Source organism: Mustela erminea, chromosome 3 (genome assembly GCF_009829155.1).
Source record: "Mustela erminea isolate mMusErm1 chromosome 3, mMusErm1.Pri, whole genome shotgun sequence".
Lineage (NCBI taxonomy): Eukaryota > Metazoa > Chordata > Mammalia > Carnivora > Mustelidae > Mustela > Mustela erminea.
In genome coordinates this window covers 21,461,485-21,483,917 of record NC_045616.1, presented here as the reverse complement: position 1 = coordinate 21,483,917, position 22,433 = coordinate 21,461,485, and the positions used below count along the sequence as shown (strand labels likewise).

The 22,433-nt window shown below is 37.9% G+C and overlaps 1 protein-coding gene across 1 annotated transcript in view; it reads right to left on the bottom strand.

The window, feature by feature from the left end:
• The window catches only part of HSD17B4 (hydroxysteroid 17-beta dehydrogenase 4), a 91,896-nt gene that overhangs the window by 50,303 nt on the left and 19,160 nt on the right, over nt 1-22,433 (bottom strand). Inside the window, exons 7-11 of the mRNA XM_032335431.1 lie at nt 21,040-21,124; nt 19,315-19,502; nt 5,489-5,580; nt 2,478-2,502; nt 307-435 (exon numbers count right to left, since the gene is read on the bottom strand). Coding sequence (XP_032191322.1) covers nt 307-435; nt 2,478-2,502; nt 5,489-5,580; nt 19,315-19,502; nt 21,040-21,124 — 519 coding nt within the window. The remainder of the gene's footprint in view (nt 1-306; nt 436-2,477; nt 2,503-5,488; nt 5,581-19,314; nt 19,503-21,039; nt 21,125-22,433) is intronic.

Below are 22,433 nucleotides of genomic sequence, written 5' to 3'. Positions count from 1 at the left end.
AGGATATGGTTCGGTACCAGAAGACTCTGAAATGAGCCGTCAGACAGGGAGCAGACACATGGAGCATGGAAGGGTGAACACCTCGTCCCATCCCCCACCCAGATGCCCGCCAAAAACACAGGATTGTAAGAAGCCAGGAAAACAGAAAAGAGGGTTGGCATACATATATCTTAAATGTGAGGAGGTCTAACAGCTACCAGAGTAGAAAATGTGCTCTAGTTAAAACAGAAGACAATTCCATAAGAGCAGAGAACGCTCTATTGCCTCCAGTTCCCCAGCCAGGAGTGAAGGGACGTGGGCCCCTACCTTGAATTCTCTGCGGCTTGGTGGCATTATCGAAGTCACAGACCTGCTTCCAGTTGGCCTTCACAGCCTCGGGAGTCATTGGCTGATTCTTCTGTCTCACAATGGCTCCAAGAGCCCGCTCCCAGCGTACTGGTCACAGAAACAAAACAAGACACCGAGCACAGAGTTTAAGAGGGACACAGAAAGTAAAATTCATCTGAGCCTTTTGAATTTTTTTCAACTTCAAGAAAAAGGAAATTCAGGTGGAAAAATAGATTCTAATATCTGAAGAGTTTTACTACAAGCCCTTTAAATATATTTTTCTTGAAATAACAAACCCATTAGGATAATGTGAATTAAAAATATATATATTTAAAGCTGAAGGAAAAAAACCTCTCCTCTGACTCTGCCAGATACTACTAAAGGTAGAATTAAGGCTGACTCAGAAAAATTGAAATTATATATAATCACACCAAGAGACTGACTTCATGACCCCAGATCACTCGGGTAATATACTTCCAGATAACAGAATAGAGCTTTGTTTAAACAGCAAAGTGAGGACAGGTGGTGGTAACAGGTCAAAGACCCGGATAACCAAATTAATACATCACACAGCCCCAGATAATTCTCCCTTGCTCCCCTTTGCTCTTGCTCCCTCACCACAGGAAGTCAACTAGAATAGGGCAGATGCACAAAAATCATTATTGCTGCATAAGTTCTATGAGGAGAATTTTTAATACCATTTTCTTCTCAAAAAGCCCAAGGAATAAAACACCCACTAATAACCTTATTTAAACATAATGGTCAGACTTTGATGATTATTAAAGTAAAGATCTGTTTCAGGGAGTAACTGAAAAGCCTGCTTCTAAAGCTTTCCCACTAATAAAGTCCCAGAAAGAGCTTTTATTTCAACAACTGATTTTTTTTTTCTTAAATGGTATCCTGAGACACTTATACTGAGTAATACTCACGTAGTATACATTACTTTAATAACTGAAGAGAATGGCCATTAATGATGAGAATATTGATACTCTATGTTATAACAATACCCTCCAATAATGATCACCTTTTAAATAACTCAATTAATTCTAATTCCAGCAGCCAACTGAAAACTTGATTTAAGATACTGGAATTTTCACATTTTTTTTTTTAAAGATTTTATTTATTCATTTGACACAGAGAGATCACAAGTAGGCAGAGAGGCAGGCAGAGAGAGAGAGAGGAGGAAGCAGGCTCCCCGCAGAGCAGAGAACCCGATGCGGGACTCGATCCCAGGACCCTGAGATCATGACCTGAGCCGAAGGCAACGGCTTAACCCACTGAGCCACCCAGGCGCCCCCACATTTTTTTTTTTTAATGTCATGAAGCAATTATCCAATTTGGAGCACACAAGATTGGAGAGCTAGAGAAATAGAAGGTTGAAGCCAAATGAATTTCCTACTGGAGTGAAGTAGAAAAATTTCCTGGTATCATTTGCAATTTCTGTCTCTGTAAGTTGTCCATGTGATTCCTCACTGTCACCTCCTGCTGCCTCATGGCCCCAAGGAAGAAAAGACTCCAATGAGAGAACTGGAGAACCTTCCCGTTGTGTGCCACCTAGAACAGGGCTCTTCTCAGCTTTCCCAAACCACCCTCTCTCCCACTCACTTCTCTGCAGAAACAGCGAGAACGATCCTGTGGGACTCCAGACACACGGAAGGACAAACACCAATATAAAAAGAGACGGTGCTGTCTGAAGGAACAGACAAGATCTGAATAAGGGCTGCCAACAGGAAAAACAACAGCTCAACAGTTTCTTAAAAATGCCAAAGGCGTGCAGAACAGCTTCCACATTTTAGAATACCTGTTGGTAAAACCACATTTGCGTGTGACTATGTATGCACGAGCTCCAAGAGTGAGGCATTTGGCAAGATCTTTATGCAGCTCCAACTGGATGTTCGGGGTTAAAAATACAGAAACAGGGACACCTGGGTGGCTCGGTTGGTTAAGCGGCTGCCTTCGGCTCAGGTCATGATCCCAGGGTTCTGGGATCAAGTCCTATTCAGCAGGGAGCCTGCTTCTCTCTCTGCCCCCATCTGCCACTCTGCCTGCTTGTGCGCTCTCTCTCTCTCTGACAAATAAATACATAAAATCTTTAAAAAAAAAAAATACAGAAACAACATATGGCAAACCAAACACTGAAAGAGACTTACATTTTCCAATCCATCCTCCTCCAACCTACCAAAAAGAAGAAAAAACAGTTACACCATCTAAAGTGAATCATGCAGAGAATTTGTTAAATTAGAAAAACAGGCATCTACCTCTTTAAGAGTATCAGAGGGCTAGATTACAATGGATGAAAAGAAGACAGCTCTACAAGAGCCCACCAGCCTCCAGGACTGTGTGTTGTTCATCTTCTCAGGGTAGAAACACAAAGTAACACAAGGTAGTAGAAATGTGTATGGCGGAAAAGCATGACTGAGGTCAGAAACCAAGGTTTCGTACTAATTCTTCTACTTACTAGTTGTGTGACCTTCACCAATTTATGTGAATTCTAAAAATCCAGATTTCCCCTTATGTAAAATAATGAGACAACTCTTCATGAGATAACCATCAAGGTGAAATAATATAAAATAGTAAACCTGTCCAGCACACCGCAGATGGAAAAGAACACATCCCTCTAGAAAGTTGTAGGGAATAAAAAAATAAAAAGAAAAGAAAAATAAAAGTAGGACTTGACTGAATGAACTATATACAGTCATTTAATAAAGTATCTTTTGTAGAGAAAAGGTAAATGACCAAATATGTTAATTGCTGCACAGAAACATCAGTTTTTTTCCTAGAGAATCCCCAGAAGAGAATCTCTCATAAAAAAAAAAAAAAATCTTGTCGTCAATCTTCAAGCACAACTACATTGTGCCAGAATTTACCATGAGAATTCCACATGAACAGGCCAACAGAAAATGTATGCAGAGACACAACACATCCTTGGGCTTTAAGCCAAGTAAGGCCTTTTTCACCCTTTTCCTCTATATGAATATGCCCACAACTTTTACAGTAGACCCATTAGCCCTGATGCTGTCAGAGCAGACAAATCAACAGTGGTTTTGGTAACAGACAAGAGAGAGACCCTATTTTACCACATTTGGGGAATGAAGCCTCAAGCTGTAAGCTCCTCCCAGGCACTGGAAGCAGGAGCTCCAACTGAACCAAACGGTCTCGATCCTACACTCTAGATACCTCTCAGAATGTTGCAAACAAAGTGGCAAAATTTATTTTCAAGGTTTCAGTTGGAATATCACAGATGTTTCTTACTGTATTTTAGCAATCATGCACACCAAATGTTCCTCACTAAAAATGTTCACAACATAGTAAAAGAACAACATACAAAACTTCATCTACAAAATGACCTTGTTGTCTCGGTAGGTTTGGCTGTGTGTTTAAGACGCAGATATAAGGAAAAAAAAGATTGTTCATTTAAGAGGCACAAAAAGCCTAGAAGGATACAGAAAAATACTAACAGTAGTTATATCTGGATAGGGGTAATGCTGACGATCTTTATTTTCTTCTCTAAACTTTCCAGTTTATTTTTTCTACAAAGGCATGTATGATTTTTGTCCACAAAATTAATAACAAATGTAAATGTAAAAAGCATAAAAAGTTTATGAAATTCCTTAATGATGTAAAAGACAGGTAGGCCAAGTTCTGGGCCCCAGATGGATTAATACTGGTAAATTTGCAAAGGTCTTATATAAAGTTCTTTCTGCCTCTAATTTTCCACAATTACATTCAACGGCTGTGATTAAGGAAGTGGGGGCACACTCTTCTACTTAGACAGGTGCAGACTGTTTTTTAAACAGCTTTTTATTCAAATATATCTGATTAATATAAACTGATTAATATAAACTAAGCCAAGTTATTTTGCTACCAAGATATATTTTCAGATTTCCTAGTATTCTTCATAGAACAGGTTCATTATTCTCACAAAGAATCAAATAAGGGTTAGGGGCAAGGATCTAAAATATAACAGTCCCAGGAAAAAAAAAAAGAGAGATCACACCCAAATGAGGAATCAAAGATGGATTAATTGGCATAAAGAGATCTAAAAGGACTTTGTGGAATCAAAAACTAGATCTTAGCAGATGTGTGCTTTTTGATTTTACAATGAACATTTAAAGCTCTACAGCAAGGAAAACTGGTAATGTTTATTTTTAAAGTTAAAATAGTAAGTTATGTTTACTCATGTATCACACCCAGCCTAAATTTCTTCTATAGCGATATAATAGTTAAAATTGAAGTGTGACTGGTTTTTCTGTTTTATTTTGTTTTGTTGTAAAGATTTTATTTATTTATTGACAGAGCGAAAGAGCAGAAGCAAGGGGGAGCAGCAGAGGGAGAGGGAGAAGCAGGCTCCCTACTGAGCAGAGAGTCCGATGCGGGGTTCGATCCCAGAACCTTGAGATTATGAGCCAAAGGCAGACACTTCCCAACTGAGTCAACCAGGCGCCCCTGAAGTCTGACTGTTATGTACTAAATCCAATGCCAAGATTTTAAAAATATGATTTTGGGGCCCTGGTGGCTCAGTTAGCCAAGTATCTGACTCGGTTTCAGCTCAGGTCATGATCTCTGGATCATGGGATCAAACCCTGTGCTAGGTTCCACGCTCAGGGTGGAGTCTGCTTTAGATTCTCTCTCCCACTCCTCCCACTTGCACTCTCTCTCTCTCAAATAATAAATAAATCTTTTTTAAAATTAAAAGTATGATTTCTAGTTGTCACCACAAAAAAACAAGAAAACTGACACTCAGGGACATTAATCTGCACAATATTCCAGTGAGCCAGCAATTATCAAAGAATTCAAAACCCAGCCTCGCTGACACTAAACCCAACTCTTTATCCTTCTACTTCCACATCCAAGTTCCCAAACCAAATAAAACTTTCTCCATTTGAACAAAGACATCAAACCAGCCATGTTTTCATTTGATAAGATTAGAAATGAAGAAATATGGAAAAACAATGTATGAAGTTGCTGTTACTTCTTCTGAAAAGGAAATTCATCAACATTTGTTCCTTAGTCAACCGTGGTAATAAAAAATATACAAGTGATATCAACCCATACAGATGTTTACTAATCTGAGCAACTGGAAAACACTAACGTTTAGATCATTTTTCACATATAATTACACAAGTATTGCTCTGAGAGAAAACAGGAAGGTGCAGAATACCTCAAACAAGCTACCGTTTTCCTCACAGCTCTCATGGCAAAGCCAAAGGACCAGCGGGGCCACGTAATCCGGCTTCAGAGCTTCCACGAGATCTGAAGGACCAAAAAAAGATTATAAAGAAGAATGTCTCCATACATAATCAATGATTGTGCTTTCTGAAAATTCCTTCCTCATACATTACAGGTAACTCAGAGACTTGTTAAATAAGTAAGAACAAAACTAGATCTATATAATCAGTCAGCCAAACATTCAAAGCTTCTGGAAGAACTGTTGCATCCCAATGGAGACATTCCAGAAGCTGCCTCAAGCTTCTAACTTAGAAGGTAATAGACACACCTTGAATACAGGTTAGAGTCACCTAGGCAGTAACTAGTGAGCAAAACTCTATCTAACATGAGGAACTGAAGTACCATTCATTTCCAAAACAATTTCACCCTCTCAGCAATTCAGCCAGTGGCTAGGAAACTACAAAACAACATTGACAACGATAATGGCAGTAAGATAATGATATGAAATGCAACTGATTACTGATGAGTAACAAAGTGGAAGAAGTATTTTCCCAATGCATATTCTTCTGTGAGCAACTTGACAGAGTAGAAAGGAACTGGCATACCTTGGAGATACTGTGGGTTTGGTTCAAGACCACCACAATAGGCAAATATCCCCAAAAAAGCTAGGCAAGTGAATTTTTTGGTTCCCCACTGCATACAATAGCTATGTTTATACTATCCTACAATTAAAGGGTATGATAACATTATGCCTAAAACAACAATGCACACATGTTAATTTTAAAATACTTTATTGCTAAAAAATGCAAACCAGCATGTGAGCTTTCAGTGAGTTACAATGTTTTAGGTAGAGGATGGTCTTGCCTCCATGTAGATGGCTGCTGACTGATGAGGGTGGTGGTTGCTGAAGGCTGGGGTGGCTGTGGCAATTTCTTTCTTTTTTTTTTTTTTTTTTAAGATTTTATTTATTTATTTGACAGAGAGAGACTGTGAGAGAGGGAACACAAGCAGGGGGAGTGGGAGAGAGAGAAGCAGGCCTCCAAAGGAGCAGGGAGCCCAATGTAGGACTCGATCCCAAGATCCCGGGATCGTGACCAAGCTGGAGGCAGACGCTTAACAGCCAAGCCACCCAGGCGCCCCAACAATTTCTTAAAATAAGACAATGCAGTATGCCCCATTGCTTGATTCTTCTTTTTTTTTTTTTAAGATTTATTTACTTGACAGAGAGAGAGTGAGAGAGGGAATACAAGCAGGGAGAGTGGGAGAGGGAGAAGCAGGCTTCCCACTGAGCAGGGAGCCCGATGCAGGGCTCGATCCCAGGACCCCTGGGATCATGACCTGAGCTGAAGGTAGACGCCTAATGACTGAGCCACCCAGGCACCCCACTTGACTCTTCTTTTTACAAACAATTTCTCTGTAACATGCGTGCTATTTGACAGCATTTTATCCACACCAGGACTTCTTTCAAAATTGGAGCCAAGCTCTCCAATCCTGCCGCTGCCTTATCAACTTGGGCTATGTATGTTCTAAATCCTTTGTAGTCATTTCAACAGTCTTCACACAATCTTCCCCAAGAGCAGATTCCATCTCAAGAAACCACCTTCTCCACTCATCCCTAAGAAGCAACATCTCAACCATCCAAGTTTGATCACGAGATGGTAGCAATTCAGTCCCATCTTCAGGGTCCACTTCTAATGTTAGATCTCTCACTGTTTCCACCACATCTGCACTGTTTCCACCCTTCCAAATCATCTGTGATCATGGGAATCAACTTCCTCCAAACTCTTTTGAATGCTGATATTTTGACCTCCTCCCACAAATCACAAACATTCTTAATGGCATCCAGATGATGAATCCTCTCCAGAAAGTTCTGAATTTATTTTTCCCAGATCCATTAGAGGAATCACCATCTATGGCAGCTTTAGCCTACAAATGTATTTCTTCATTAATAAGACTTGAAAGCTGAAATGACTCCTTGATCCATGGGCTGCAGAATGGATGACGTTAGCAGGCCTGAAAACAACCCTCCTCTACTCTATCTCCACCAGAGCTCCTGGGTGAGCAGGTGCACTGTTAAAGAGCAGTAATACTCTGAAAGGGATCATTTCTTTTGAGTACTGGGTCTCAAGAGTGGGCTTCAAATATTCAATATTTAAGTTCATGAATATTAAAATATTCAATATTAAATTTCTTGAATATTAAAATTTTCAATAAACCATACTGCGAACAGATGCGTTGTTGTCAAGGCTTTCTTGTTCCATTTATAAAACCCAGGCAGGGCAGATGTTGCTTATTTCTTCAGGGCCCTGGAATCTTCAGAATGGTAAATGAGCACTGGCTTCTGTATAGTCCCCAGTTGCATTAGCCCCTACCAGAGTCTTTGAAGCCAGGCACAGACTTCTCTGCTCTAGCTATGAAGATCCTACAGGGCATCTTCTACCAACAGAAGGCTGTCATGTCTGCATTAAAAATATTTTGTTTACTGTAACAACCTTCGTGAATTATCTTACCAGATCTTCTGAATAATTTGCTCCAATGTCTGTAATAGCACTTAGTGTCACACCTTGCATTTTCTCCAGGAAGATGCTAATTAAAGCACTTTCCCTGCCTAGTCCACCAAGCTGTTCCAAGGCTCAAGTGAGATATGATTTGTTAATATACATCATAATCTTTAAAAAATCAAATAAATGCACATTTTAATTGTGAAATGAAAAAAAGGAAACTTAGGTTAAAATGTAACAAAGATGACATTTACAGTCTCTATAAATTAAAGAGCAGCTCCAAAAACTTTTCACTATATAGCCTCTAAAATAGCTCTCAAGTATGAAAAAAATCCAATAGCACACTTTTCTCTGTTCCCTATTATACAAAGGTAGACACCAAATATCTCAAATTACATGAAAAAGCGAATTCTTAACCGATATACCATTCATCTCAATACACAGCATTCCTCCCATTTCACTTATGTATCAACTGACAAAATCGGAAATCAGAGGATTAGAGATGCACATGGTTTATACTGAATGTAATAACAACAACAAAAAAACCGAATCTATGAAAACCAACTGAGCATACATTACCTTTGATGAGAAAAAAGAACAAAAGCCACATAACAAAAATACTTCCGCCTTGCATCTTATTTCATAAATTTTCACTAAAAATGTTAAGTAAATATTTTGCTTTCCAGTTCTCCAAACATATCCCAAATTTACTAGTTAGCTCACATCTTACTAAACTCAATTTTATAACCAAAAAACAAGTGTTAAGGGTTAAGTGAAATTACTGAGAACTACCAGAGCTAATACATACAAAGTTATATGAAAACAGAATTAACCCTTAAGATTCATTACTCAGTCAAGTGTTTTTTTTCCAAAATACTAGATGACAGGATGCCAGATACTCTGAAGAACCCTTCTGCTTCCACAAATTAGATTTTTGAAGCATTGCTGAGGTAGAGAAAATAACTCTCGACTGGAAACAAATAAGGAAAATATTCCTTAGCTCTGCACTGCAGTGAATACAGGATTATTCTGAATGCAGATACCAATGACAGTGCTAATATATACTTAGAGACAGGCCAGCATCAAGATGGTATCGTGGGCCTACACCGAACGTCAACGCTCAAGAAAGAATGAAGTAGTCCAAGGTTGGCTGTGTCTCCTATTTTCCAGCAGTACCAAAGACAAATCCTCTCTGAAGAAAACACCATTTCATAATGCAGTATAAACAAAGATTAAGAGGAGACAAAGAGCTCATGATTAAAAATCACCAAGAATACATGAAGGAAAACCACCATAAGTGAAAATCAAAAGAAATACACAGATTTAAACTACAGTGAGATAGAGATGTTGGAATTTAAAATATATATGAAAGCTAATTACTAATTCAAAAAGTAAAGAATACAATCACAACAGTAAGCAACCCTGAAGAAACTATCAGGAGTAAATAGGTAGAATAGATCTGGAAATGGGGAATGGAAGGATTACTGAAAGGAAAAAACTTTTTAAATATGTTAAATAGTAAATCAGACAGATGAGGAGTGAATTAGTGAAATGAAAGACATATTTTATGAAATATTCAGAATTCAATGTAAGAGATGAGAACATAGAAATATTAAAGTCACAAAAAATTAAAGAGAAGTTAAAAAAAAGAAAAATGACACAATTAGGTCTAACATACATCTAATTGACATAGAGAAAGAAAGAAGACAGCGGAGGAATAACACTTCAAAAGATGAAGGCTAACATTTTTCTGGAACTTATAAAACTAAACAAAAATATAAGCCACAAATCCACAGATCAAGAACATGCTAGACAGATAAAAAGAAATGCATGCCTAGATACATCAATGAAAGAATACAACACAAAAGAGGAAGACACGATCTTAAAAACAGCAGAGAGAAGAATAAATCATCTATTTAAAAAAATGACAATTCAACAACTATTGGAAACAGGAAAAAATAGATTCATCAAAAAGGTTGAGAGAAAATAACTATCAAACTAGAATTGTGATCCCCAAAAAATTTTCTTTTTTTTTTTTTTTTTAAAGATTTTATTTATTTATTTGACAGAGAGAAATCACAAGTAGGCAGAGAGGCAGGCAGAGAGAGAGAGAGGAGGAAGCAGGCTTCCTGCTGAGCAGAGAGCCCGATGCGGGACTCAATGAAATACATATATTTAAGATAAACAAAACTGAGAGAATATACCAAAAAATGGGACTGAAGGGGGCGCCTGGGAGGCTCAGTGGGTTAAGCCGCTGCCTTCGGCTCAGGTCATGGTCTCAGGATCCTCTCTGCTCAGCAGGGGGCCTGCTTCCCTCTCTCTCTCTCTCTGCCTGCCTCTCTGCCTACTTGTGATCTCTGTCTGTCAAATAAATAAATAAAATCTTTAAAAAAAAAAAAATGGGACTGAAGGAAATTCTAAAGGACATATTCTAAGGAGATGGAAAATGACCCAAAGAGATGGTAAAAGATATAAAAAATGGTAAATGTATGTAAATCCAAACAGATGTTTTCCATATAAAATAATAACTGTGATGGGGCACCTGGGTAGCTCAGTCAGTTAAGAATCTGCCTTTAGCTCAGGTCATGATCTTAGGATCCTGGGATCAAGCCCCATATAGGGCTCCCTGCTTAGCAGGGAGTCTGTTCTCTCTCTTCCTCTGTCCCTCTCCCTGACTTGGGCACATGCTCTCTCTCTCTCTCTCTAATAAATGAATAAAATATTTTAAAAATAATAACCATGATAATATCTAATTTATAAAGAGTTTAAAAAAGAAAACTATAATCATAGAGACTAATAACACATAAGTCATAAGGTAGATGACTAGGTTTAAAGTGTTCTTGAATCCTTATACTGCTCAGAACAGGAGTTAAAACATCATCTAAAGTAACCATAAAAAGGAAAGAAATATACATCCAGTAATCTGTTGGACATCAGCCTTAGCAATATTTTTATGGCTATGTCTCCTCAGGCAAGGGAAAAAAATACAAAAATAAACTATTAGAACTACACTAACATAAAATGTTTTTGTACAACAAAGGAAACCATGAACAAAACAAAAAGGCAATCCACTGAATGAGAGAAGATATGTACAGATGAGGTATTAATGTCCAAAATATATAAAGAACCTACTGTTTTTAATGTCCAAATGCAGTAAAGGTTAATGTCCAAAATGTATAAAGAACCTATTGTTTTTAATGTCCAAATGCAGTAAAGGCTAATGTCCAAAATATATAAAGAACTTATATAACTCAGCAACAAAAAACCCCAAGAAAACCAAAAAACAAATAATCAAATTAAAAGTGGGCCAAAAAAAAATTTAAAAATATAAAAAAAATAAAAGTGGGCAGAGGACCTGAAAAGACATTTTTCCAAGGAAGACATACGGATGGCCAATAGACACATGAAAAGATGCTCAACATCACTAATCATCAGGGAACTACAAATCAAAACACAATAATGTATCATCTCAGGTCAGTCAGAAATGGCTAGTATCAAAAAGACAAGAAATAACAAGTGATGGTGAGGATGTGGAGAAAAAGGAACCCTCGTGCACTGCTGACAGGAATGTAAACTGCTGCACTACTGTGGAAGACAGTATGGAGGTTCCTCAAAAAACTAAAATAGAAATGCTACATGATCCAGTAATTCCACTACTGGGTATTTACCCAAAGAAAACAAAAACACTAATTCGACTGCACCCCTATGTTTAAGTGTTATTTACCTCAGCCCAGATATGGAAGCCATTTAAGTGTTCATCAAGAAATGAATCGTTAAAGAATTTGTGGTACATATCTACAATGGAATATTACTCAGCCACAAAAAAGAAAGAGATCCTGCCATTTATGACAACATGAAAAGACCTAGAATGTATTATACTAAGTGAAATAAGTCAGAGAAAGATAAATACCATATGATTTTACTCACATGTAGAATCAAAAATGCACCAACCAACCAACCAAAATCAGAAAGAGACTCAAAAACAACAGAAAAAAACTGGTCATTGCCAGAGGGGAGGAGTGCGGGAAGATGGGCAAAATAGGAAAAGAGGATAAAGAGGTACAGTTATAAAAATAAATAAGTCACAGAGAAGAAAAGAAGACCATGGGAGTATAGTCAATAATATTATAATTAATATTCTACAGTGACAGATGGAAAATATACTTTTATCATGATGAGCACTGCATAATGTATAGAACTTTTTTTTTTTTTAAAGATTTTATTTATTTATTTGTCAGAGAGAGAGCGAGCGAGAGCGAGCACAGGCAGACAGAGTGGCAGGCAGAGTCAGAGGGAGAAGCAGGCTCCCTGCGGAGCAAGGAGCCCGATGTGGGACTCGATCCCAGGACGCTGGGATCATGACCTGAGCCGAAGGCAGCTGCTTAACCAACTGAGCCACCCAGGCGTCCCTGTATAGAACTATTGAATCACTATGTTGTATACTTGAAACTATTAGAACACTATATTCAACTGTAGTAATAAATTTTTTAAAGTAGAGAAATAGAGTATACATTTTCAGAGAGAAGAGCAAATAAATGAAGTTTTAAAACAATCTCTAGTTATCAAAAAAATACAAGAAATAACAGATACATGGAAAAAATATTATAACACAACACAAAATGGTGGAAAAAATTCAAGTTTATCAATGGTACAATAAATGTAAATAAACTACATTCATCAGTTAAAAAGGACACAGCCAGATTTGATTTTTTTATATGCTCAGGTAGGCAATTCACAAAAGAAATGTCTACAACAGAGATATAGAAAGACTGAAAGTAAAAATTAAAAAGAAAAGAAATACCAGGAAAATACCTACCCATAAAAAATACCTACTTTAACATTAGACAGAATAGACTTAAAAAAAAAAAAAAAAAATTAGGGGGGCGCCTGGGTGGCTCAGTGGGTTGGAGCCTCTGCCTTTGGCCCAGGTCATGATCCCAGAGTCCTGGGATGGAGCCCCACATCAGACTCTCTGCTCGGCGGGGAGCCTGCTTCCTCCTCTCTCTCTGCCTGCCTCTCTGCCTACTTGTGATCTCTGTCTGTCAAATAAATAAATAAACAAAATCTTTAAAAAAAAAAAAAATTAGGGATAGTAGAGGGCATAAGACAATAAACAACAAGTCAGTTAACAAGAAAGATTTAATAATTCTCAACACAGAAACAATTGATAAAACAGCCTCAAAAATTACAAGTCAAAAATTGCCAGACATACAGCAAGAAACTACTATGTGTTTATATATTATTTCCAAAGCACAAAAACCAATATTTCTTTATCAATAGAAAAGTTGAGCTTAAAAATATCCAATAAATATAAAGAATATTTCAAAAATACAATTACCAGGCTTGCTATGCTATAAAGAGCTCTGCTACTACAAACTAGAAGATATTCTTTCTTCTCAAGAACACAATGAACATTCACAAAAATTGATCATATATTAGCCTATTAAGGATAGCGCAAGAAATTTCAAAAACCACCATTACAAAGACCGTATTTTCAGGCTACAAAGATATTACGTTTGAAACCAGTAACAAAAATCTTAAATCCCAATTTATTTGAAAATTAAAAGTATGTTCCACATACGTGGGAAAATATATTTGCAAAATACATACCTACAAAATAGCAGAATAAGAATTCCTACATATTAATAAGAAAAGACAATTCAAGAGTAAAATGGCCCAAAAAACTTGTCCTAGCACTTCACACAAGAATATGTCTGGCCAGTGAGCAGGCATATTAATAAAGCACAAGGACATTAGTAATCAGGGAAATGGAAATTAGTAACACAAAGAGATACCATTTTATACTCAGTAGATTGGCATATATTGACAATGCCAAGATCTGGACAAGACTAAGGTGCAGGAAAAGGGTTAACTCAACAGGCCTGAGTTGCTCATACTCAGCAGACTCCCAAGAAAGGTCGGTCTTCAGGACTGGCCCTTGGCCAGTTCCTAGGAGATCAGCTCTGAGGTTTCTGACTAATGAGAGTATGCCTGAATCTTTGGGCCATGTTGAACTAGTTTGATCAGTTTATGCCAATAATGTGACTTATGAGGAAGCCTATTTCTGCTCCATGGGGCTGGAGTCTAAGTGGCCAAGGTAAGTCACACAGGAGCTTCATGCTGACATGACTGACCTCCAATAAAAAGCCTGAACACCAACACTCAGGTGAACTTCCCTGGTTGGCAACATTTACACCTTTCTTCAAACATCACTGCTGGGAGAATAAGGTACATTTGGGACATGTAGAAGCTCGGAGCTGATTTCTCCTGAAAGATACCGCATGTGTCTTTCCCCTTTGCAGATTTTAATCTGTATCCTTTCGCTGTAAAAACCGTAACTGTGAGCTTAACAGCTTTGTCTGAATTCTATAACTTCCCTAGAGAATCAAGCCCGAGCATAATCTTAGAGACACTAACCCAAGCAGAGATCAGTGAGAATTCTATAATCTCTCGTGGATGTTAAACTGGTTGAACCTATGTGAAAATAACTTAGCATTAGCTTAAGTTCAGCATTTGCATATTCTGCAACTCAGCAATTTTCCTTTTAGGTACACACCCCAGAAAAATTCTTGCTCATGTGATGCTGGACATACGTACAAGAACGGCAACACTGTTCAAAAAAAGCAAATAAATTGTAAACAATTAAGATGTCCATTAATAAGAACTAGATAAATTCACACCATGGACTATTAAAGAGCAGTAAAAATGAATGACCTACAACTGTACGTATCATAAATTAGTATCAAAAATTTCACATTGCATGGGAAAAAAGAGGAATCCACAAAAGAAAAATAGATTATGTTACAATATCATGAGAAATCAAAAGTAAGCCAAAAGATAAAGTACTTAGCCATGTATTTATTACTCTTTCAATAAAGGATAAAGGAAAGAAAACCACACATTTTCCTTTTTTCTTTTTTAAGATTTTATTTATTTATTTGACAGGCAGAGATCACAAGTACACAGAGAGGCAGGCAGAGAGAGAGGAGGAAGCAGGCTCCCTACTGAGCGGAGAGCCCAACCTGGGGCTCCATCCTAGGACCCTGGGATCATGACCTGAGCCAAAGGCAGAGGCTTTAACCCACTGAGCGACCCAGGCGCCCCAAACCACACATTTTCTTTCAGTGTTACCTCTTGGGGGAGTTAACAGGGTAAGGATGAAGAGATAAAAGACACATGCAAGTTATCTGTAATGCTCTAGTTTGGGGGTGAGAGCTAGTCTTCAAATGACCACAATGATCCCCATTTCCTCTTATTCACCCCTTTTTTGTAGTTCCCCTCCACAGCGTACCGGAGCTGGTCTGTATGACCAGGAGGAGAGGAGAGAGGTGATAGTATATCACTTCTAAAATTAAGTTGTGAAAGATACTGCAACTTCTGTCTTGGCAGCTGTTACTCTCTTTTTCAAATTATTATCTCTGAGGGGTGCCTGGGTGGCTCAGTCATTAAGCATCTGCCTTCAGCTCAGGTCATGATCTCAGGGTCCTGGGATGGAGCCCTGCATCAGGCTCTCTACTCAGCAGGAAGCCTGCTTCTCCCTTTCCCTCTCCCACTCCCCCTGCTTGTGTTCCCTCTCTCACTGTGCCCCTCTCCGTCAGATAAATAAATTAAAAATCTTTAAAAAAAAAGTATTAGCTCTTGGGGAAGCCAGCTGTCATATAGCAAGAGCAGTCCTATAGAGAAGCCCACAGCTGAGAAACTGAGGCCTCAAGAGAACAGCTAGTAAAGAACGGAGGCCACTCATGCTTGGAAGCAGATCCTCCAGACCAGCCATGCTTTCCTATTACTGGAGTCCCATCAAACATCTTTATCAAAACCTTGCCAGAGACCCACAACTTCCCAGTTAAGCCACTCCAGATTCCTGACCACAGAAACTCTGGGAGATAATAAATGTCTATTGCCTTAATCTGCTAAGTGTTAGAATAATTTATTACACAACAATAAATAATACACTTGGAAAGGTATTCATGGATATTTACTTATGACTGTTTTATTTCATGCAAAAAACACATAAGTTATATGGATTACTTTGATTTATCAAATATATCTCAAAGGGGGGAAATGAAGTTGCAAATGTCTCCATACATTAATTATAACAGCAGGTTCTTTAACAAAGGATTCTTTTGATAGCCTGTAAATGGGTATTCAAGAGGAAGAAAAGAAAAACTCTGGGGCAAAGTCAATTTTCAGCTTTCTTAAACTATAAAAGAGTAAATAAAAATCAAAATTTAAAAAAACAGCAAAAATTTACAATCTGAAGGATCTTTTAAAAACAATCTACAACTCTCTTACTTTACAGAAAACAAAACAGGTTCAGAAACATTGTTAGTTGTCTAGAGTTGATCTCATTTTTCCAAACTTCTTTTACGAGAATATGGTAGGCATAAAGGACACTACATTAAACATTTCCCTGACATCTCTAGAGGTAGAGAACTGTTCAAATAAATGGAAGCTACATTCTCAATTAAAAAAAAAAAAAATTAAATCCCAAAGTTTTCAGTATTTTCTTGAAAACCTACTGTTTCCCAAAGAGTATACAAACCGTGGCAAAAAAAATGAAGTCTAGCAAAAGAATGAACACAAAGGGCGCCTGCGTGGCTCAGTGGGTTAAAGCCTCTGCCTTCGGCTCGGGTCATGATCCCAGGGTCCTGGGATCGAGCCCCGCAACGGGCTCTCTGCTCTGTGGGGAGCCTGCTTCCTCCTCTCTCTCTGCCTGCCTCTCTGCCTACTTGTGATCTCTTTCTGTCAAATAAATAGATAAAATATTTAAAAAAAAAAAAAAAAAAGAATGAACACAAAATTTCAAAGTGTTTATCTCTTGGTATGAAGCAGAGGGGTAGAACAGAGGGTACAAAGTTAGAGTGCCAAGTTATCAGTAAGGCTCCAATGCCAGGGGTAAGTAACAAGTACATGACAATCCATTATATTTTTATGCTTTTCTTCCTCCCAGTAACATTGTGAAGTATTAAACAGTAACACTGTCTTGCATATATATATATATATATATAGTATTCTACTTAAAAGGAAAAGAGATGAATTATAACTGCCCTTCATATAATTTGTTTTTTTAGCAAGAATTACCATGATATGAATATGAAAATATAGAGCTTTTAAAAATAAGGGATTTTTAGAAATGGCCTTGATGACAAGGCAAAAAAAATGAGATCTCTGGTTCAAACAGTTTTTCTTCATTAAAGCAAACTGGTCAGGTACAACAGCTCTTAGCAAAGGCTAGCAAATATATACTTGGTATTATAAACCCCAAGTTCTAAAATGAACATTAGCTCAAATGCGAAAAGTAAAAAGTACTACAAACAAGTATTTGTTCCATGAAAAAGCTAATATTAAAATAATTCTAGTCAGGGGCGCCTGGGTGGCTCAGTGGGTTAGGCCGCTGCCTTCGGCTCAGGTCATGATCTCAGAGTCCTGGGATCGAGTCCCGCATCGGGCTCTCTGCTCGGCGGAGAGCCTGCTTCCCTCTCTCTCTCTCTGCCTGCCTCTCCATCTACTTGTGATTTCTCTCTGTCAAATAAATAAATAAAATCTTTAAAAAATAATAAAATAAAATAATTCTAGTCATAAATTTTTTTTAAGATTTTACTTATTTATTTGAGAGAGAGAGAGAGGGCTGAATGGCAGAGGGAGAAGGAGACTCCCTGCTGAGGAGGGAGCCCAACATGAGACTCAATCCAGGACTCCAGGATCATGACCTGTGCCAAAGGCAGATGTTTAACCAACTGAGCCACCCAGGAGCCCCTCCACTCATAAACTGTACTGCACCATTTCAGAGAAACAACTTTTAAAATATTATGAAGATTTTCATGTTAAAAACCAGAAATATTTAAAAACCATATGGTTGGGGCACCTTGGTGGCTCAAATGGTTAAGCGTCCACCTTTGGCTCAGGTCATGATTTCCAGGTCCTGGGATTAAGCCAACTTCAGGCTCCCAGCTCAGCAGGGATTCTGCTTCTCCCTCTCCTTCTGCCTTTCTCCCTGCTTATGCTCTCTCTGTCTCTATCTCTCAAATGAATAAAATCTTAAAAAAAAAACAACAACAACATATTTTTCCACTACTCAAGTACTCTGTGTATTATATAACAGTATAAGCACAGGCTCTCAATCACACACTTACATTTTACATTCTGAAAGAACAATGTTTGAAGACTCACATTACCTGACTTCAAGACTTACTATGTAACTAGAATAGTCAAAACCACTGGTAAAAGGACAGGCACAGAGATCAATGGAACAGAACACATTATTCAGAAACAAACCACACCTATGTGGTCAACTGATTTTCTACAAATGGGCAAAGACAACCCAAACCAAGAATGAGTACTAGTTTATAGGACAAATGAACTAGTTCCTTCAACAAATAAATGGCTTATCTTTAAAGAACAAAGTAGTGTATTAAATAATATAAGATCTCTAGTAACAAAATGCCTGTAGACTTTATCTGGATCCCTGTGGAATAAGGCAACACAAAAAAGATACCTTTTCGTAAGCTATAATGTTAATTTGGTATTAGGTGAAGTTAATGTGTATAGCCAAAAGCTAGAAGCAACTAAGATGTTTCTCATTCAGTGAATCAATAAATAAATTGTGGTCCCTCCAGACCAGGGAATATTATTCAATGATAAAGAGAAACAAACCTCAGTCCTACCCGACATCTGGGAAGAGGGGAGGATGAAGAATTGACGCATGGGGGATTTTCAGGGCAGTGAAACGACTCTATATAAATAAATTCTGTATATGACAGTGGATACAGAACATCGTATGTTTGTGAAAACGCACACAACTATACAATACACAGAATGAGCCCTAATGGAAACTATAAACTTTGATTAACAATAATGGATCAATATTGGTTCATCAGTTATAACAAACGTAGGACACTAATGCAAGATGTTAATAAGAGGGAAAACTACCTTTACCATTCTGCCCAATTTTTCCATAAACCTAAAACACAGATCTAAAAATTAGTCTATTAATTTTAAAAAATAATTATCACTATAAAATGGTCAAAATGCTATTACTTCATTCCATTAAAAAAAAAAGATATATATATGTATTTATGTGTACCTACACAGAGAAAAAGAATTAAAATATATTTCTGTGTGGCAGAACTGTGGGTCATTTAAAATGTTTTTCCTTTGTGCTTTTCTAAAGTTTCCATAATGAACACAATGATACATAATGCTTTTTGAAAAAGTAAGATAAATAACTTTTTAAACTATTCAGAAAATTAAATACTTCTGCAAAGCTCACTCCACATAGATTTGTGGCTACAAGCACTGAAAAATCTAAGCTACTTACCTTCAGGCATAATGTTTTGGGTCATCCGTGATCCAGCAGCAGGGGCAATAGTGTTACAATGAATGTTGCTTTTCTGGCCTTCAATTGCAAGGGTATTTGAAAGGCCCAGAAGACCCAGCTTTGCAGCACTATAATTGGCCTGGCCGAAGTTGCCATATATTCCTGAAGCTGAGGCAGTCATGATAATCCTAAAAGGAAGATCAATCTCTCAAAATCTCTTTTCCATGTTTTGATAACACAGCAACTCTAAGCCTTTTATTTTCTTTTTCGGTACTATTACACCCATCAAAGGAAATTCCGTATACTGTCATTAGGTTCCTACAGTCATGATTCATATATGCAAAATAATATTAATAATAGAAGTAATCTCTCAAAATTCAACTACAAGATTTAACTGTTTTAAAAAGAATCCCTAAAAAAAAAAAAAAATCCCTGATTAAGAACAAATGAATTCAAGTCTAAGAATCTATATTCAGGGACACCTGGGTGGCTCAGTTGGTTAAGCAGCTGCCTTCGGCTCAGGTCATGATCCCAGCATCCTGGGATCGAGTCCCACATCGGGCTCCTTACTCGGCAGGGAGCCTGCTTCTCTCTCTGCCTCTGCCTGCCATTCTGTCTGCCTGTGCTCGCTCTCTCCCCGCCCGCCTCTGATAAATAAATAAAATCTAAAAAAAAAAAAAAAAAGAATCTATATTCATTAGCTACTGAAAACAGCAATAAATATCTATAAACATAAAATAAAGTGAAAATGTGTAAGTTAAGGTTATGGTAAGAAACATTGGGAAAATCAGTTCTAATACTTTAGTTTTTCATTACTTTGTCCCTCTCTTTCTGGGTAATATTAAATTCCTCAAAACAATGCCACCTCCGAAATGTGAGCCCATCTCACCCTATTTAGTAGACCAAGTAAAATAATTTGGATCATTTATTTTCAGAAACTGAGAATCAGGAGAAGCTAGAACTGTCCAACAGGAACAGGTATCACAAACAGTTTCCTCTAGTAAATGTGTGTGAAATCCAGGTTAACAGGAAAGAGCCAGCCAGAGTCCATGGAGCCACCTTGTGGCTATGCCACGTTCCTGGTCACTCGCACAGACACAGACACAGTCCTACAGCTCCCAAACAGTTTCTAAAGACCAGCTCATGTCGGACAAGTACCAGCTAGCTAAACACAGCACTCGTCTCTCCTCAGCTGGTCAGCGGACACAGTATCACTATACTTTGGTTAGAGAATGAAGTACAGTTGAATCCTCACCATTTGTATACTGCTAGACTATCAAAATGAAAAGTGGGAGGTGAAAAGAAATATATAAAGTTGGCTGGCTCAGCTAATCCTTGACCAAATGACACCAATTTAATGAGATGGTACATGCCAAGAGTACATTTTCTTTTTTTTTTTAAAGATTTTATTTATTTATTTGACAGAGAGAGATCACAAGTAGACAGAGAGGCAGGCAGAGAGAGAGAGAGAGAGAGGGAAGCAGGCTCCCTGCCAAGCAGAGAGCCCATGCGGGACTCGATCCCAGGACCCCGAGATCATGACCCGAGCTGAAGGCAGCGGCTTAACCCACTGAGCCACCCAGGCGCCCCAGCCAAGAGTACATTTTAAGTCTGCTCATGTCTGAAGAGATCTTCTTCAATGTCAAAGTACTTACCTATCCCTGTTCACAAGGACCTATGCACTACATTCCCAACCCCCACCCCGAGAGGCACACACAACTCTACCTTCCAAACTTCTGTTTCTTCATATGATCCCAAGCTGCCCGGGTCACTTGGAAAGAGCCTCGCAAATGGACTCTGTGGATTATATCTAAAACAATAAATTACTTTTATTAGATACTTTGTCAAAAGTTAGATAGGCATGTCTCAGAATCAACATAAGCAATGATTTATTTATACAAAGATGTTTATTTTATACTAGCATTCAAGATCAACTACGGTCATATTGCTCCCTAAGTAAGCATTTTTGCTTATGTCCCAAGTATTTAACCAATCAACAGTTCATACCCATTCTCCCTACAATTGATGATAAAATTACTATAATCCCTATACACATCTAAATGCAATGCCATCTTTAATTTATGCTCACTTCCTATAAAAATCCACTAATACAAACATCCAAGAATTTTACACATAAAACTGGGACCAACACAAACATTAGTTAAAGTGTAATGTGTACAACTGTTGAATCACAATGCTGTGCACATGGAAATAAAAAATAAAAATGTTTTATTTATATTCCACAACTATACCCCAATACTCCAATAACAACTATACTTCAATAATGAAAATTTTAACAAAACAAGTAAATTTTTTAAAAAGCATAAGCACAACCTACACAGTTCACTGTCCAAAAATGTTTGCCAATTGATATTTCCCTAAACCCATATTTTTACAAGGGTAAATTGCAAATGAGTTGGGGCAGAAGGGATCAGAAAATGGAGGGAGAGAGGTCCGGGGGGAGAGAGAGAGGCCCATCTGTTCTTAGAGATGTCCATCTAATGAACAGACAACTTGGGGAATGATTCAGATAGACAACTCTAGATTTAATTTTACTCTTTTAATTACCAAGTTTGGGTTTTTTTTTTTTTAAGATTTTATTTATTTGTCAGAGAGAGAACACAAGAAGGGGGAATAGTAGGCACAGGGAGAAGCAGGCTCCTTGCTGAACAGGGAGCTTGAGGTGGGACTCCGTCCCAGGTCCCAGGACCCTGAGATCATGACCCAAGATGTAGGCTGTCGCTTACCCAACTGAGTCACCCAGGTGTCCCTAATTATCACGTTTTGAACCACTTTTAAAACTTTGATACTATTTATTTATTTGTTTCAGCCTGAAACCTTGACAAATGTTTCCATGGGTATATGAGAAGAATAATGTAAAAGTGACAAAAGGAATTTAAAAAAAGAAAAAGAAAAAAAAGGGAAAGGTCACCAAGGGGTTAGGAGTTGCAAGCTTAGGATGAACCGAGAGGAGCAAAAGGCCCACTGTTGCCCCCTCCCAGAGCAGAAAAGAAATCAACAACATAAGCCCCTTTGGCCAACAAATCCTATCTTTCTCAGCTTCTTCCTTTACCCAGTGGTTAAATCAGAAAGAGGAAATTAAAAGCCCTTCTTTGCTT